Raw genomic sequence first — 19,119 nt, forward strand, 5'->3', positions numbered from 1 at the left:
AGCTAGGGCCCTGCCCGAGCAATGCTGTTTCAGTGCCCCGAGACTGTGGAGGGCTTCTTTCCCCCTAGTAATTTACTCACTATTTTCTCTTCATCAGGGAGTACTAGGGCCTTTCCTTAGTACTAGTACTATTCCCTTTCCTGGAATGTGGCCTCCCATACACAGGGCTGAGGGCTTTAACCATCTTAAGACAAGATGTCTGCTCTTTCCTCTGGGCCTGCCCGCAGGGAACACAAGGACCCTGCTCCTAACCTAGCAGCCAGATGATTTTTTCTTCTAATGCTGCATTTCTAGGACACTCCCATTGCACATGGCCTGAAGAAGGGCAAAAATGTCACAAATTATCCTCAGCAAGAAGAGAAGCTTGACATCAGGGCAACACAGTAAATGGCATTGATGACATCTATCCACTGACGCAATTATTCTAGTAGTAATTCTAACTTCTGTTGGTTATATGAGAATTACTTTGTATTTATATATGATTATGGCTGAAGATTTACATCCTACTCTATTAGAGCAGGGGAAGCAATTAAACCATAAAGGAGTACAAATGTAAATTCTAGGCCACGGAGAAAAAATTGTCCCCAGAAAATATATTTTACCTCTGGAAGTTTCCCTAACACATTGGGTAGAGTCACACTTGTGAGGGCAGGAACTCAGAAGGGCCTCATGGGGCTGATTTTGCAGATAAGGCTACAGAGGTATTTCTCCATGCAAAATGTGGTCAAATATGTGAATCCAAAGAGAAACATGTTAACTCTGGGATAAGTCTTATGTAAAATAGTTTTCTTTACCTATTCTTTAGCTTCCTCCTGGTCCCTACAGAAACAAAATAAATAATTGAAGAAAATTTCCTGTAGAGTGAGGTTCACTTATTTAACTTGTCAAATGACCCCCCTTTTCCTTCCTTAATAGGGACCCATGTGACAAGAGTAGGGATGGAGACCAGAAATATACATGACCGAATTTCCTCACTGACCAACTTAGTTTAATTTGTAACTGTTTGGAAAGGCCATTCAGTTAAAATCCTGTCCCCTCACTGGGCAGGCTACTTTTTGGTAACGGTAAATGTTTTTAAATAGAATTCAAATTTAAATAGAATTCCCACTGAACACTTACCCTTTTCGTCTGGGAAAAGTAGCCATTCCTATTTGCAAAATCAAGACAATCACAGTTGCACATTTTCCCAAATCTTTGGCTGTATTGCAATGGTTGTTTCATTTTGTAATCTCCAACTAAACATTTCCTAACCATGGATTAACAATATAGTTACTGACTGGTTTCTTTTAACAGTATTTATCCAACATAACAAAATAAACTGCAATTTGTTATACTTTTTTTTACAAAACATTTTATAAATATTTTTACAAAATGTATACAAAGCAATTTCAAGTGAGACATACTATACAAATGAAGGTATTTAAGCAAATAAAGCCCACACCACACTGACAGCGAGTGACGCGTCCTCTTTAAGTCAAGTCAGTCTGTAAGGCCTCCCTAATCTAACAGAGTCTACTAAATTCTTCAGAGCTAAAATATTTTTTTTTTCGTAATTGCCAGTTTAAAATTTGCTTTATCTTTAGGCAGTACGTAAGGACACAGAAAATCAAATGCTTAATAACAAATTCACACTTTTCCACAACAACAGAAAAAAAAAAAAAAAGAAAATGATTTTTGTTACTGAGTACAAGTAGTTAAACTTAACTTTGACTAATGAACCTGAACAACTGAATGTTGGCCATCTGAGGCTGAGCTCTCTTACCCTTCACCAAAGGGGGCTCGACATGCGAGTTATGACCCATGTGCGCATAACCTAATCACAGGAGTAAAATACATTTCGTAATCTTTGTCATTATCTAGAATCCTTCCTCCATAAAAAGTAAACTTACATACAAGGACACAAAAATTTACAAGTTTCATTTTGGTAAATTAGGCTCTCCATTTGCTAGACAAGTGTTAGGGCTTAAAAACCCTTTAAGATGGTATGTAGAAAAGTTAGGATTGGGGTAGCAGGGCAGGATAGGGAAGAAAGGTGGCAAATGTACATGAAGCTTATCTTGTCTCTTGAGAATTCCACTGATTCAAAGTAATTAATGTAACTTATTAGCAGCCCACATAAAGGCTTCCAGGTATAACATTCCACAATGAAAAGAATTTGATCATGAGGGAGTATCGTTAAGTCTTGCTAGGAATTAGGGGAGCATGAGCCCTAAGAGAAGAAGAGCCTATGAAATCATGGAGTTTAGGGCAGGGTGTTACCCCAGGGCTGCCCAAACAGAAAGTTCCAACTGGCAATACCAACTTATCTTTCTAATATGTTACAATACAGGAAAAATGGGAAATTTGCAACTTGGACATTGGCACAAATAAGGAAAAAATGGTAACCCTAAAATGGCCCATATTTTCCACTTTCTATTGGCCAGGGGTGAAGGTACATTGCTATTATGAAGAAAGACTGTTTTGCAGGGTTTTTGTGTGGTGGCACAGAGGGGTGGGGGTCAGTTATAGGTCTTCTGTTGCTGTTTTCCAATAATCAGAAACCTTCCTTTTCATCACAGGCCAATCTGGAAAAGGAATGCCCAACATGATGACAATGGGGGTCATCCCCATGCTGGGGACAGCCAGTAGCAGATCCTGGCAACACTAAAGTGGAGACCAGTGGATGCACTTCTAAAGCCAGGGCGATAAACAGAATAAATGAGAGAGTGGGCACGCAAGAGGAAGAGTGAGTATGCACATGCACACTGTAACCAAAATGACCTCTGGATCCAAGCAGCTCAGATTCATGCATATGTGTGCGTGGGAGAAGAATGGGTATAAAATACTATTATGTAGCTTTCCCCATGATAGGAGATACCTGATGGTTACAATGACATTAAGAATGAAAGTAACAACAGAAATTTGATAAACTGGGACAGGTATACAAGAAAGGAAAACTGGGAACACTCCCTGAAAAGAAATATAAATAAATAAAGCAATAAGTCATGTTCACTAATATGAATACGGGCCAAACAAACTGTAACAGGGCATAACCTTTGGCTCTCAAATGGGAATCCCATGTCTCAGATCTTTTCTTTTCAGTGGTGGGCTGGATGGTTACCTTTGGTTTGTCTGTATTTTGGTAATGATTGCTGCCAGGGTGACTACTGTTCTCAGACAAGAAATATAAACAAGGCCAAAGTCCCCTTTAAGTTTAAACTGAAAAATTTACAATATAGTTTTCAAATGAAAGTGCTTTTGACGCTTGGCTATTTGTTGTGGGAGACGGTGCAAAGAGGTTAAACAAAACAAAACCCAGCAACAAACAAAAACATACATCATATGTTGACTATATCCAATTATAAAATGCAAAACTCTTGTTTTTTCTCAATAGTTAACATATATATGCTTTTACATATATACATATTATACTCCTCATGGCTCTGTCCCGGCCTCCCCTGTACACTGTGCCTCTTAACCAGTTTCCATCTTCCTTTATTTAGCCTGGTGAAATTCAAGTCATGCTGTTGCAACTAAGAACAGAACATTCCCTAGATGAAATTCAACAATGATATGCTGAAAAGCATGAGGTTTTGCTCCTGGAGCATCAGAAAAGCACTTGAATCATCAACAGGGAAGCCCTGCAAATGCCCTGCTTATGTGCTACTGGCTTTTACACCAGGGCTGTGGGGTCCCTGGCAGAGCAGCCAGCAACTTACTGCTCAGAGATGGCTGAGGGGGGGAAGAACTATGTGTTCTTCCCCCAACAAAACAAACAAACAAACAAAAAATCCAAAATAACAAAAAAAACCCATAAAACCAAATTTGGAGATGCAGTGGGATATTCTTTAAAAATAGCTTCTATCAGTCCTGTTTGATTTTCTTTAATAAGTCTGTTCTTTTCAAATGACTTATGATTGTCAAAATTTTACCCAGGGCCAAGTATACTGTGGTCTCATTGAGTTACAGTGTTTGTTTTTTTTTTTAAATAAAACAAATAAACAAACAAAAAATGACTATAAGCACTTTCATAACACTTGAAATGTGTGGGGCCTATCAGACTGCTTTCTAACAGGATTAATTTTACTAAAGGATCTCCGTGTAACCATGACAAGTATTGCTCTTAAACAAAGAACAGGGTTGAGATTACAAAGAATAACCTGTGATGAAAGATCAAGCAGGCTGGAGACAGGAGACCGTTTCCACTTGCTTTTGCCAGGAAAGAATGTAACTTGTTTGGGGCGGGGTCTCAGGGCAGGGGCAGGGAGGACTGCTGCTATTAACACTCTAGGATACTATTTACAGCTGCTTCTAAAATGGAGTCAGTTTCTACAACGCCTTCACTGTGGTCTGGGATGAACTTTTCCAGGCAGTTTTCCTGCGAAGCCATTGGAGAAAAGTTGGGGAAATCTAACTCAACAGAGCCGCTAACCGTGGGGTCACTCTGGGACTGCCGCCCAGCCTTTTTGAGTTCCAAGATGTTCTTAAATGTGGTTTCTAAACTCTTTGTGAGCTGGAGATCTGGCTGGGGCTCGCCGGACCCTTTCATGATGTCTGTGTGTAAAACTTCATTCTTTGGAGAATTCCTCAGAGTTTTGTCCTGGAAGGAATTGTTACATGTCATCTCCAAGTGCGAGTCTACCAGGATACTTGAGAGTTTGCCCTCAGTACCATGATCCGGTCTGGATGAGGTTTTCCGATGCCCTTCAGGGCCGGGAGAGCGCTCATTGGCCTTCATGGGGTCTCTCTGGCTGGCTTTCTCTTCAGATGTGCTCCGGTATTGAACTAAGCCCACTTTGTCAAATTTCAGTGCTCTGCCAAGGCATTCCGTTTTTTTAGAAATGTTTCCTTCTGCAGAGACCACGATGTGATTAGGCACTGGATGAAATTGGTCATGATTTGTTGGTTCGGTCACTCCTGGTTTGGCTCGGTCCCTGCTTTGGGCCTTGGCCGTCAGATGTAGAGAGCTGGTTGTTTTACTGCCATGCTGGTCATTCCTGCCAAAGCTCTCATGATCAGCTTTATCAAGTTTGAAGGAACAACAGAAATCAGCCTGAAATCCCTCTGGAAATGGGAACAAAAAGAACATTAATGAGTGAACAAGAGTAAGGACTATACAACATTCCCTGAGTGGGTCAGGTGCTGAGGGCAAGCCCAGCCCAGCCCAGCCCAGCCCACTGAGTCAGTCTGTTTCACATACAGAAGCATGATACAGAGACGGCTTCCTGTATGAGTAACCAAGGCTGTGCTGCCAGAGCTTCCAGACGGCACCTTAAACCTCATCGAAGAGGTAGCTGCTTGATGACAAATGGGAAAACCTAAGGGGCAAAAGCTTCACTTAGTTCTAAGTGTTATTTAAAATTAGTTTTTTGGCTGGGTGTGGTGGCTAACACCAGTAATCCTAGTACTCTAGGAGGCCGAGGTGGAAGGATCACTTGAGCTTAGGAGTTTGAGACCACCCTAAGCAAGAGCAAGATCCTGTCTCTACTAAAAATAGAAAAAATAAGCTGAGTGTGGTGGCATGCACCTGTAGTCCCAGCTACTTGGGAGGCTGAGGCAGGAGGATCGCCTGAGCCCAGGAGTTTGAGGTTGCAGTGAGCTATGATGATGCCACTGCACTCTAGCCCAGGCGACAGAGGGAGACTCTGTCTCAAAAAAAAAAAAAAAAATTAGTTTTCTGTTAATGGATGCCTTGAAACAGTCTGAAAACAGCAATTAGGTGGTAGTATTAGCCTGGTCTCTTCCTTAGAGCAGAGGGCCCTGGAATGGGGATTTGGAGGACAGGGGGTGGACATAGCTACTTGTCCTTGGGTGATGGCACTTCAATCCCGTTATTTATTTATTTATTTTCCCCAAGCCCCTCCCCTTCAATCCCTTTAGACACGTGTAAGAAACCTGGCCTCGGCCGGGCGTGGTGGCTCACGCCTGTAATCCTAGCAGTCTGGGAGGCTGAGGTGGGTGGATTGCTCAAGGTCAGTAGTTCGAAACCAGCCTGAGCAAGAGTGAGACCCGTCTCTACTATAAATAGAAAGAAATCAATTGGCCAACTAATATATATAGAAAAAATCAGCTGGGCATGGTGGTGCATGCCTGTAGTCCCAGATATGTTGGAGGCTGAGGCAGCAGGATCACTTGAGCTCAGGAGTTTGAGGTTGGTGTGAACTAGGCTGACACCATGGCACTCACTCTAGCCTGGGCAACAAAGTGAGACTCTGTCTCAAAAAAAAAAAAAAAATAAAATAAAATAAAAATAAGAAACCTGGCCTCACTTTGCCAAGACCACAAAATGAATGGTTAGCATGCATCCAAAATTATATCTGCTTGGAAGGATAGTGAGATACAGAGGAACTGTGTCTGTGAACGAGCAACGAACTATACCAGGTTTGAAAAGACAGAGGATGGCAAAAGAAATGTCCAATAGGATTTAGGGCATTGAGGGTACAGATGGACGAGGCAGACTGCTGTCATACAAGAGCAGAAAAAGTGTTAACTCTAGAAGTAATGGAAGTGAAATAGGACTCTGATGACATCTATGAAACCACAAAGAGTATGTTTGGCATGAACATGAATTTGTTCACTAAATCCCAAAATGTGAGATCTTGAGTCTAAAAAGATGATTCCATCCAACTGACACTGGCTGTGCAGGCAGTACACAGGAGAATGCAGCATGGCCCCTGTCCATGTGGTGCCCAGCTCTGAGGTGTTTGTGACAAAATAGGAAGGTTTATCCACAAGCCAATTCACTAAAAAGCAATAGGAGATTTCAGGTTCTAAGAAAAAGGGACAGAAATATATCTTACATTATTCTCTTGTTCTCTCACTCTTTTTTCAAAGAGACGGGGCTTCTCACTGTTTTGCCCAGGCTGGACTTGAACTCCTGGGCTCAGGTGATTCTACCACCTCAGCCTCAGCCTCAGCCTCCCAAGTAGCTGGGCTACAGGTGTGCACCATCACACCTGACTCCCTATGTCATTCTCTTCATTTTCAGAAATATTTAAAGATTATGCTAGGTAGACAGCATTTCTTTTAGACTCTCCCTTTAGACTGAGTGTGAGGATCATATATTCTACTTGTAAACTTCTTGAGCCACATCAAATACAATGTAGAACTTTAGGCTGGGCGTGGTGGCTCACACCTGTAAGCCTAGCAATCTGGGAGGCCAAGGCGGGAGGATCCCTTGAGCTTAGGAGTTCGAGACCAGCCTAAGCATGAGTGAGACCTCACCTCTACTAAAAATTAGCCAGGTGTGGTGGTACATGCCTATAGTGCCAGCTACTCGGGAAGCTGAGGCAAGCTCAAGGATTGCTTGAGCTCAGGAGTTGGAAGTTGCTGACGCCATGGCACTCTAGCCCTGGCAACAGAGTGAGACTCTGTCTCAAAAAGAAACCAAAAAAATGCAGAACTTTAACATTTAAGTATCAGAAAATATATTGGTAAGACCCTCTCTCAAAAAAAAAAATACATTTTTCCCCTTAGTATTTTGAAATAAAAAAAAATAGTTATTTTAGAAAGAAAAGATATTTTAGAATGGGAATACAGCCACAGGAAAATAATAGTCTAATAATAGGGAAATGAATTAGCTAAATTTTCAAGTTAATATGTTAAAAATACATTAAAATATTATTTTGAAGATTATAAAGACTTCGTATGTGTTGAAAGAATACAAAATCATATTTACACATGACCTATGATTGTATTACATTGGTGCAAAAGCAATTGCAGTTTTAGCACTGTTGACATTTGCTGTTTGATACTGGAATACATTCTTAACCAGTTCGGTATGAGCGCCGACTATAGTCGACAGCCACAGATGAACACGCACAGCGACTTTAGCTGACAGCCATGATACGAAGGCGCACAGCTGAGCGTCGACTTTAGCCGACAGCTGTGATATGACTTTTCTAATTTTTCATTTATCAAAATAAAATTGTGAACATTTAAAAATAATGTAATGAAGCCGGGTGCAGTGGCTCACGCCTGTAATCCTAGTACCCTGGGAGGCCAGGGTGGGCGGATTGCTCGAGGTCAGGAGTTTGAAACCAGCCTGAGCAAGAGCAAGACCCCATCTCTACTATAAATAGAAACAAATTAATTGGCCAACTAATATATATAGAAAAAATTAGCCGGGCATGGTGGCGCATGCCTGTAGTCCCAGCTACTCGTGAGGCTGAGGCAGTAGGATCGCTTGAGCCCAGGAGTTTGAGGTCGCTGTGAGCTAGGCTGACGCCACGGCATTCACTCTAGCCTGGGCAACAAAGCGAGACTCTGTCTCAAAAAAAAAAAATGTAATGAAAACATATATGTATATGTTACCTATTCTGGTTTACATTACAAGTAAAGCTGCCTGTAAAGTAAAACAAGCTTTCAGTGCTTTAAAGCTTTCCTCATCACACAAGAGCAAAACGGATTCGTCATCAATGCACAGCACAGACTGTCGTGCGGATTATGAGTGCTGGCTGTGGGCAAGGTTTCGCGGCCGGTAAGCGCTGTACCAAAGTGGTTAAATAAATATGGTTATATTATACATCATTTTATTTTTTATTTTTTTATACATCATTTTAATGTGCATTTCTTGCTTTATGTTTTTTGCTAATGACTTATAACTTGCTGTTTATTTGATATTTATTTTAGACTATGGAAATGATGTTAGACGAAAGCAAATTCAAGTGATTTTCTTATTCAAGTTCAAAATGGGGCGTAAAGCAGCAGAGACAACTCACAACATCAACAATGCATCTGGCCCAGGAACTGCTAACAAATGTACAGTGTGGTGGTGGTTCAAGAATTTTTGCAAAGGAGATGAGAGCCTTGAAGATGAGGAGCGCAGTGGCTGGGCCATAGGAAGTTGACAACAACCAATTGAGAGCCATCATCGAAGCTGGTCTTCTTAGAACTACACGAGAAGTTGCCATTGCCTATGGTCGGTTATTTGGCATTTGAAGCAAATTGGAAAAGGTGAAAAAGCTTGATAAGTGGGTGCCTTATGAGCTGACCGAAAATCAGAAAAATCATTGTATTATTGTCTTCTCTTCTTATACACAACAACAACGAACCATTTCTCTATCGGATTGTGACATGCAACGAAAAGTAGATTGTGTACGAAGACCAGTGATGACCAGCTCAGTGGCTGGACCAAGAAGAAGCTCCTAAAGCACTTCCCAAAGCCAAACTTTTTTTTTTGGAGACAGTGTCTCGCTGCCTTGCCTAGGCTAGAGTGCCATGGCATTAGCCTAGCTCACAGCGACCTCAAACTCCTGGGTTCAAGTGATCCTCCTGCCTCAGCCTCCTGAGTCCAGCTAATTTTTTTCTGTTTTAGTTGACCGGCTAATTTTTTCTATTTTTAGTAGAGACGGGGTCTTGCTCTTGCTCAGGTTGGTCTCAAACTCCTGACCTCAAGCCATCCTCCTGCCTTGCCCTCCAGAGTGCTATGATTACAGGTGTGAGCCATCATACCGGGCCCCAAAGCCAAACTTGCACTAAAAAAAGGTTGTGGTCACTGTTTGGTGGTCTGCTGCCGATCTGATACACTACAGCTTTCCGAATCCCAGAGAACCATTACATCTGAGAAGTCTGCTCAGCAAATTGGTGAGATACACTGAAAACTGCAACACCTGCAGCCCAATAGAAAGGGCCCATTTCTTTTCCACAGCAATGCCTGACCTCACGTTGTACATCCAACACTTCAAAAGTTGAATGAATTGGGCTACGAAGTTTTACCTCAGCTGCCATATTCACCTGACCTCTTGCCAACCGACTACCACTTCTTCAAGCATCTCAACAACTTTTTGCAGGGAAAACGTTTCCACAACCAGCAGGGTGCAGAAAGTGCTTTCCGAGAGTTTGTAGAATCCCGAAGCACAGATTTTTACACTACAGGAATAAACAAACTTATTCCTTGTTGGCAAAAATGTATTGATTGTAATGGTTCCTATTTTGATTAATAAAGTTGTATTTGAATCTAGTTATAATGATTTAAACTTCAAGGTCCAAAACTGCAATTACTTTTGCATCAATCTAATAATAACTATATATAAATAATGCATGTAAATGAAACCAGAACTAGAAGAAAACTTATGGAGAAATAGAAACATTTCCTTCATTAGGATGGTGAATGTATGGTTAGAATTTATATTCCATGAATTATGTTCCATAATTTAAAAATTTTAGCTAGGCATGGTGGTACATGCCTGTAGTTCCAGCTACTTAGAAGGCTGAGGTGGGAAAATCCCTTGGACTGAGGAATTGGAGATCAGCCAGGGCAACACAGTAAGACTGCCTCAAAAAAAAAAATTTAGAGGCTAGAAAAAACTAAAGTGAATTAATTTTTTTTTTTTTTTTTTTAGAAATAAGGTCTTGCTCTGTCACACAGGCTAAAATGCAATAGTGTAATCATAGTTCACTGCAGCCTTGAACTTCTGGGTTCAAGTGATCCTCCCATCTCAGCCTTCCATGCAGCTAGGACTACAGGGCATGTGCCACCATACTTGTCTATTTAAAAAATCTTTTTGGTTTGGCTATGTTGCCTAGGCTGGTCTCGAACCCCTGGCCTCAAAGTGATCCTCCCACCACGGCCTCCCAAAGTGCTGGGATTATGGGCTTGAGCCACCATACCTGGCCAAGAGAACTAATTTCTAAAGGGCAGAATATGGGTCAAATTTAAAATGCATGCAAGTGGCAGGAAAGTAGTTGAATGAGAGAAAAGTACTTCAAAGGGCATTATAATTCACTGGCTTGAGGTCAGGGACCATGTTTCACTGATGTTTCCTGCTGTGACTTATACATAGCAGGACATTCAATATATGCTGAGGTTTAATTGCTTCTGGGAAGCCTTCTGACTAAATTTAGTTCTTAAAAACTAGAGAAAGACTGAGAATTTTAAGTTTACAATGAAGAAAAAGAATCACTTAACAGAATGTAAAATTCCAGTTTGATTTTGTAGAGATCTTCTCAGAGTAATTATATACTCTGAGTTTTTTTCTCCCCCAAATTCATGCTCTGCCTGCAGGTTTCTCACCCAAAGCTCAGTTCAGACAGATTCCCAAAGGCCCCCCAGTCCTTGAACCATGGCAGTAGCCCTTCCCTACTTTCACTCTGACATTTCTTACCAGGGTCTACAAGTGCCAGGCGCTTGTCTCGGGACAGGGAAGCTCTTTCCTCCTGGTTGAACATTCTGTCGATCATAACCATCTCAGCAGAGGGATTGATCCGCTGAAAACGAGAGAGGCCAGTCATTACGCCTTTCAACAAGTGCAAACATCCCACAGCATCTTTGCAACAAATGAAGCAATCAGAAATGAGAATTTGGTGTCTAGGTTCTAGTCATGTCCTATGTAGTCATGTTTGTCCTAGTCATATAGGATGCATTTTTTTAATTATATTTTTTTGGAAAGGGTAATTTATACATAGGTACCGAATTCAAAAGGCACTATAGGCACCTGAAAATTAAGCCTCCCTTCTTTGCCTCCCCTGTGCACCCACCACCACCCAGTGCCTCTCCCTGGAGACAGCTGCCCGCCTGGCAGTTTGAGAGAGCCTAGGTACACACAGCATATATATGCCTCTTTATTTCTGCACACAAATCGTAGCAACTATACTCTTCTGTACCTTCCTTTTCCTACTCTCTCTTTTCATGAGGATGACTTTTTACATTATATTCTGCTGTGCCTTAATTGTGTTTTTATTAAAGCTTTCCTTTTTAGTAAAGTCTTGCTGTTAACAGAATCAAATCTTCAATCGAATCAAATTATATTTCTGGGTCTTATTTAACATGAAAATTCAAGGCAGATATAAGACAATTTGTTTGTTTGTTTGTTTTTGAGACAGAGTCTCACTTTGTTGCCCAGGCTAGAGTGCCATGGTGTCAGTCTAGCTCACAGCAACCTCAAACTCTTGGGCTCAAGCAATCCTTCTGCCTCAGCCTCCCAAGTAGCTGGGACTACAGGCATGCGCCACCATGCCTGGCTAATTTTTTCTGTATATTTTTCGCTGTCCAATTAACTTCTTTCTATTTTTGGTAGAGACGGGGTTTTGCTCTTGCTCAGGCTGGTCTCGAACTCCAGAGCTCAAACGATCCACCTGCCTCGGCCTCCCAGAGTGCTAGGATTACAGGCATAAGCCACCACGCCCGGCCCAGATATAAGACAATTTGACCAAATAAGTGGCCCTTTCCTCACAACGATAGAGCTGATCTTTTTTGATGTCTCAGAGTTTTATTTCAAAAAATTTTAAGAACTATTACAGACTTTGGTGGCATAATTTTAAGTAAATATATAAAAGTAAATATATATTTTAAGTAAATATGTACACACACATACGTATTTACCCTATACCATATATGTATATAATATAGTTCAACAAATCTCCCAAGGTACATTTTCAAAGATGATCTGAAATCGAAAATGATGTGTAAGAGACCAATTTATTGGTTAAAGCCCATATGATTTTAGAACTGCTTCTAAAATCTCAGAATAAGTTTGGTCTTTCCATCGTTTCCGGAGATAACTTCTTCCTTTCTCTAATTAACTGGTGCTTCAAAACTAATTTTAGTTTCTATTTGGAGTGATGAAAATGTTCTGCAATTAGATGGTGGTGATGGTTGCAAAACCTTGTGAATACAGTAAAAACCATCAAGATGTAGACTTTAAAATTAAATGTAAATTTGATAGCATGTTCATGATCTCTCAATTAAAAACAAAACTAATTTTAACATTTGTCATCAGCTAGTCTTTTCAGGTGGGCCTCTAGTGCTTCTCCCACATCTCTGGGTTGGTGAAAGGCTGTAGCCAGCATCAGTGGCTGGGGGTCAGATGGTCTTGGCCTGAATCCTAGCTCTGTAATGACACTACAAACTTACTAGTTATATGATCTTGGGAAAGTTATTTAACCAAATCTCTAGTTTTCCCAATTTGTGAAATAAGAAGAGTTCTGATCCACCAAGTAAAGTACAGCAAATATTAGCTGCTGTTTTTGTAGTAATAGCTAAGTGCAAGTTTTACTATAATCTTAAATATCTGTGCCTTTTAAACTATGTTCTGAAAATGTAATTCCTTGAACTTTTTCTCTCTGATTTAGTACTTATGACCTGTGGAGTTTTAAAAAACAAATATGCTCAGTAGCATGACTTTTACCATGGCATCTTCTAGGAGAAGGCATCTGTATTTGTTAAGCATAGCTTGGGTCCTTTTTAGGAGCTGAGTGGCAACTGTTTCAAATTCATTGTCCACTTTAAAAAAAAGAGAGAGAGAGAGAAATAGTAAGAGGGTGTAAATCACCTACTAGGTCTTTCATTTCTTAAGACTGCAACGCATTATGCCTCCATCATTTAAAAGTGGTTTATCTGTGGCAGTTTTCTCTTCTCAGATTAGCTTTTCCTTGATTAAACATCACCCTTCTACACTGCTGTCCCTCACTGCCCACTGGTATGTGGTCATAGGAACTCATTATAATATTATCCCATTTTAACTTTAATTAGGAAAGCAAAAACATAATACCTTTGAACATCACCTATAAAATAAAACCATATAACAGATTAGCAATAAATATTAATTAATGGAGAAAGATTTGCTAGTTCAGATAACCTAAGCCTATACTCCCTTTCAAAAGTATGAAAGCCAAAAACAGTTGAAACAATGAAGTCTGACTGTTTGGGCAGGGCAGACCAGTTTAACGTAAAGACACAAACTAGTCCTTGTAGGTCATGGTCCTGTAGCTTTGTCTTTTGTCTGTCAGTCTTCTAAGATCCTACATTTTCTAATTCACTCTTCTTAGAGTCTTCACACCCATTTAATTGCTGGATCTTGTCCCTATTCCCTGGACAACCCAGGGAAGCTGAGAGTGGACTGACAGAAACTACCGTGCTCTGAGGTCAGGGACCCTAGCCAGGAGGAGCAAGACTGGCAGTGGCTGAGGGAGGGATTAAAGCAGTGGGGGACACTGATGGAGTCAGCGCTTGGCGGTGGTCGGGGGAAGAAGTAGAACTAAGTCTCACAACTGGGGGAGGCAGTAGGGCCAGGCAGCAGGATGGGCTGAATTCAAGGTTGGGAGAAGAGGCTCTTATCCCTAACCTTTTTGCCAGTTTCTTGACGTCTGACCAACGCCCTGGGCTCACTTTGGAACCTCAGGGAATGCTTTTGGGAGGTAAAGTATCTATCTAATTCATAAAACTGATAGAATCAGCTCAGAGCATGCATTCTGCCTAAAGGCAAGGACTATACTAAACTGCTGTGCAGACCTAGTCTAGAGCTATTCCATCTGCAGCCAGAGGTCCAAATGAAGCTTTGGATTCAGTGCCCCCCAGTTTGTCAATAAAATACTCTGACATTGGGTATCCACTTCACAACATATTTATTTCTTTTTTTAGAGACAAGGTCTCACTCTGTTGCCCAGGCTACAGTACAGTGACGTGATCATAGCTCACTACAACCTCCAACTCCTGGGCACAGGTGATCCTCCTCCCTCAGCCTCCTGAGCAGCTGGGACTATAGGCCTGTACCACCACGCCTAGCTTCCCTTTACAAAATATTGAGAAGAATAAGTCACATCCCTGAACATGGACTGGGAATTAAGTAAATAGGGAATGAATTTGGTCTGTGATTAAAAACAATAACCTGTCTATCATCTGGGGGTAAGGTGGCTCTTGCTCTTCTGTGGATTGCCATGGGAGGGTGCCTGGTGGCAGAGTGACACTCTAGGGCTGCCGCCTGCTTACCTTTCCTCAAGTCTTCTTCAGTGGGCATGGAGCCCTGGCACACGTGGTAGGAGAGCAGTCTCTGCACCGCATCACTTAGTGATTGGAACTGACTTTTGTCGGGTGTCACAGTGTGGGCTTGGTCCCTCTGTAACTGCTGGAGAATGCTTTCAAAGGGAAATGGCCAATGTCAATGTAGAGTCATGTTAGGAAATCAAATCTAATCATGATGTTTATTTGCATGCAAAGAAAATAAGACATACAGGGATATTATTAATCACAGTACAGCAGTTTTGTTCTTCAGTTTTATTTTATATACCCTAGAGGGTTTGGAATTTGGTCTAACCATCTCTACAAGGGACTCAAACTGTGACCCCAACCTCAAAATCACAGTGTTCCCACCAACCGTTCATGTGTTGGCACCCCCACTGACCTTGGCCATGCCTGACCATTGGCCAAGTTCTAATAGTTCTGTTCTAAACACAGGAGTTTATCAAATCATACTCTCCTCAGAGACTCTCTGTCTCTAAAAAGAGAACTTTTCTCCTTAAGAAGAAAAGAGAAAACAGTAGCCTCAAACTACATTTGATATATGTATAGGTCCTAATGAAAACAAGCTATAGAAAAAGATTTCAAAAGTACATTTTAAAAAGGCTAATATATTGATTATTTTTTTCATTAAATGAGTTTTCTGCCTCACTATGTACTCATTATTATAACCTGACTTCTGTAGTGTATTTAATGAAGATTAGAGAGCTAGAGAAACGTTCAAAATTGACCAGTCATTTCCAAAGACAACTCACAAAGCTCCTTTAGTTAGTTGTTTTGCAGCAGGCCTTTTCTGTCCTCCCGAATGACTATCCACCTAAAGACAAAACACATCTCTTATTATTCCCTTTGGTAGAAAAAAGAATACAGTTACGCATATTTCAAATGTTTTCAACTACTTAAAAAGAGCATATTCTAAGACTATAGAATGTGCTCTGCTAAAAAATAAAACAAGTCCATGGACTCCAGTAGCAAAGTTGTACTGTGTTAAGATTACAGAAAGCTCCACTGTCAGTTCCTTAGAAGGACTCAGTTTGCACTTTGAATCCTTAACTCCCTCCAAATGCAACATTACAGTTTTGAAGAAATGTATTTGTAGGTACCAACTCCATTAACATCTGTAAACTCAGTAAATACCACTTAATCTGTCTTCTGACCAGTGTATACAGGAGCACACATGGTTAAGCTTCTGTTACATCCAGTCCAGGTGTGTGATCTAACAGGGCATTTCTTGCATCACATTAGGGGAACAAATATACCTTACATCAGAACCTCAGACCTGACCAAATCCTCCACTGTGTATTCTAGGCAGGGCCAGACGTAGCAAGTTTCATTAAACTCTTTTTTTTTTTTTCAGAGACAGGCTCTTGCTCTGTCATCCAGGATGGAGTGCAGTGGTGCAACCATAGCTCACTGTAACCTTGAATTCCTGAGCTCAAGTGATCCTCCTGCCCTGGGCTTACAAAGTGCGGGGATTTATAGGTGTAGGCCACTGTGCCTGTCCCCTAATTGGTAAGTTTGTTGGAGAAGAAACTAAGTTCTTAGCTGAAAACAAAAAATTTTTCCTTCCTTGTTAGATGAATAGTTTGAAATTTTCTGAAGTTTAAAAGCCAAAGTTGGTCGGGCGCGGTGGCTCACGCCTGTAATTCTAGCACTCTAGGAGGCTGAGGTGGGCGGATTGCTCGAGGTCAGGGGTTTGAAACCAGCTTGAGCAAGAGCGAGATCCCGTCTCTACTATAAATAGAAAGAAAATAATTGGCCAACTAATATATATAGAAAAAATTAGCCAGGCATGGTGGCGCATGCCTGTAGTCCCAACTACTTGGGAGGCTGAGGCAGAAGGATCGCTTGAGCCCAGGAGTTTGAAGTTGCTGTGAGCTAGGCTGACGCCACAGCACTCACTCTAGCCTGGGCAACAAAGCGAGACTCTGTCTCAAAAAAAAAAAAAAAAGCCAAAGTTGGATCAAAAGACATTGGGGACTGCCTACTTAATATACTCTTTGCTGCTATGATAGAAAAAAAAATCTTTCAGCATAACTAGGTAGAACAGATCCACTTTGATATGATAATAAATGATATCTTTAAATAGTAAATTACATTTTTTGAGTGCCTAGTAGGTGCTGGCTCATTATTAATCCATGAGGAAATGAGGAATTAAAGAAGCACTGTAAACATGTCAGAAATAGAATCACATTCATGCCAGAAATATAAACATAACAAGGCCTGGCTCACCAGGAAGATCTTCAGTGGCCACCCTTTTGTGGGCACATAGGGGACTGGGCCAACTGTGCACACAATGGTAGCCAGTAACCACAAGGCAGATGACACAACTACATTTCATTCAGTTAGGAAGAAGCTTTGCAAATAGTTTTCTACCTGCACAGCTGAATGGCCAGGAGATGATCCGACTACTTTTTCCTGCTGTGGTTGTACAGTTCCTAAGGATGCCGATATAACTTTGCTTCCAGAATCCTGTCCTATTAGAATTAATACATAAGACAATGTTCAAAAGAAACAGTGTATCAGATCTATTGTATAATCCCTAGAGCCTGATGTATATAGATTACTGAACATTCTATAAAAGGGATTTCTTTATTATAGATGAGAAAGGAGAGCAGAGCAGTATATTTATCTACAAGCTCTAGAGGAAGAGGTTACTAAAGCCAAATCAGGAAGTAAATAAATAAATAGTAGTAAATAAAAGCTATAAATGCTATAGTTTTAAATTATACATAGTCTGAGAAATAGGCCCCAAGCCAATAATTTATCAGTACTACAGAACCCTAAAATACAATTTAAGGAAAAGGAGGCCCAAAGAGGTAACTGACATGGAATGTTCAAGCTTTTGACTTTTTTACAAAAAGTCATATGTGTCATATAATACCAGATTTCATTGTTTCTAAGCAAATTTTTTCACATAATTTAATGTATCATACTTTAATTAGAAGTGCTTTTTTCTTTCTTAGAAGTATATAAAATGATGGTACATCTTACAATGGATGGCATCTTAGAGTTAATGCAATGTGGCATGTTATTTGGGTGGAAAGGATATAGAAAAAAGGGATAACTGAAGTGGAAGCAAGGTTAGGTCAGAAGGGTTCCATGTAGAATAGGGAGGTGGGAGGCGCATCCTCTGGGTGGCGGAGGGCAGGGGCATGCTGAGGAGAGCGTACTGCAAAGCCTCCTGACCTGGCAGTGCGGTGTTCGAGAGCCCAGAGAGCTGCGCGTGCCTCAGGCCGTCTGCGGTTTTGGGAGCAGAAATGGGGGAAGTCTGATTCAAACTTTTTTTCTGAGCCTGTGAAACATATTATCAAGATGAAAAAATTAATTTCATTACTAAAAACTTTAATGGAATATTTAAAACACCAACCAACCCTCCTAATGCCTACCTGGCATTACCTTCGGGTTAGATTAAAAAGCAAAACAAAAGTTTTAAAACTTTGTTTCTATCAAATCAGGAGAATTGCAAAGTATATCCTTTAAAAATCTGTGGGCATGGGCTGGGCGCAGTGGCTCACGCCTGTAGTCCTAGCATTCTGGGAGGCTGAGGCGGGAGGATCGCTCAAGGGCAGGAGTTCGAAACCAGCCTGAGCAAGAGCAAGACCCCGTCTCTACTAAAAATAGAAAGAAATTAATTGGCCAACTAAAAATATATATAAAACAATGAGCCAGGCATGGTGGCACATGCCTGTAGTCCCAGCTACTAGGGAGGCTGAGGCAGGAGGATTGCTTGAGCCCAGGAGTTTGAGGTTGCTGTGAGCTAGGCTGACGCCATGGCACAGCCTAGCTTGTTGCATTCAAGCCCATGCAACAGACTGAGACTCTGTCTCAGAAAAAAAACAAAAACAAAAACAAATCTATGGGTACAATGAATTTTCTTGAAGCTATTTAGCAGAGATACTGAGTTGATACCAGACTATTTTCTTGCTCCAGGGACTGCTGTGTTTGTGGTGCTCAAATGCAAAGGCTGAAGCTGGGAATTTAGTTTCTATCCTAATTTTCTTTTTTTTTTTAGACAAGAGTCTTGCTCTGTTGCCTGGGCTTGAATGCCATGGCATCAGCCTAGCTCACAGCAAACTCAAACTCCTGGGCTTAAGCAATCCTCCTATCTCAGCCTCCTGAGTAGCTGGGACTACAGGCGCATGCCACCATGCCTGGCTAATTTTTTCTATTTTTAGTAGAGATGGGGTCTCACTCTTGCTCAGGCTGGTCTCGAATTCCTGAGCTCAAGCAATCCTCCTGCCTCAGCCTCCTAGAGTGTTAGGACTACAGACGTGAGCCACCGCGCGCCCAGCCTATCCTCAGTAATTTTATATCATGCCTGCTACAGTTATAATCCTGTTGGTTCCTATGTGTCGTGTGCACAGACTCCTGGTACCTGATCAGGGACCAATAACCAACCCCAA

At 41.2% G+C, this 19,119-nt stretch overlaps 1 protein-coding gene across 3 annotated transcripts in view; it reads right to left on the bottom strand.

The window, feature by feature from the left end:
• Positions 1-1,177: 1,177 nt before the first annotated feature.
• Positions 1,178-19,119, bottom strand: part of BICRAL (BICRA like chromatin remodeling complex associated protein) — a 74,819-nt gene continuing 56,877 nt past the window's right edge. For 2 of the 3 annotated variants that reach the window (XM_076003341.1, XM_012773180.3), the window contains exons 6-12: positions 17,903-18,008; positions 17,090-17,190; positions 15,469-15,530; positions 14,687-14,832; positions 13,107-13,201; positions 11,085-11,187; positions 1,178-5,043 (exon numbers count right to left, since the gene is read on the bottom strand). In XM_076003341.1, the coding sequence (XP_075859456.1) occupies positions 4,259-5,043; positions 11,085-11,187; positions 13,107-13,201; positions 14,687-14,832; positions 15,469-15,530; positions 17,090-17,190; positions 17,903-18,008 (1,398 nt within the window). In that variant the 3' untranslated portion in view covers positions 1,178-4,258. The remainder of the gene's footprint in view (positions 5,044-11,084; positions 11,188-13,106; positions 13,202-14,686; positions 14,833-15,468; positions 15,531-17,089; positions 17,191-17,902; positions 18,009-19,119) is intronic. The other variant, XM_076003340.1, reaches the window with a different exon arrangement.

The sequence above is a fragment of the Microcebus murinus genome, chromosome 5 (assembly GCF_040939455.1).
Source record: "Microcebus murinus isolate Inina chromosome 5, M.murinus_Inina_mat1.0, whole genome shotgun sequence".
Taxonomy (NCBI): Eukaryota; Metazoa; Chordata; class Mammalia; order Primates; family Cheirogaleidae; genus Microcebus; species Microcebus murinus.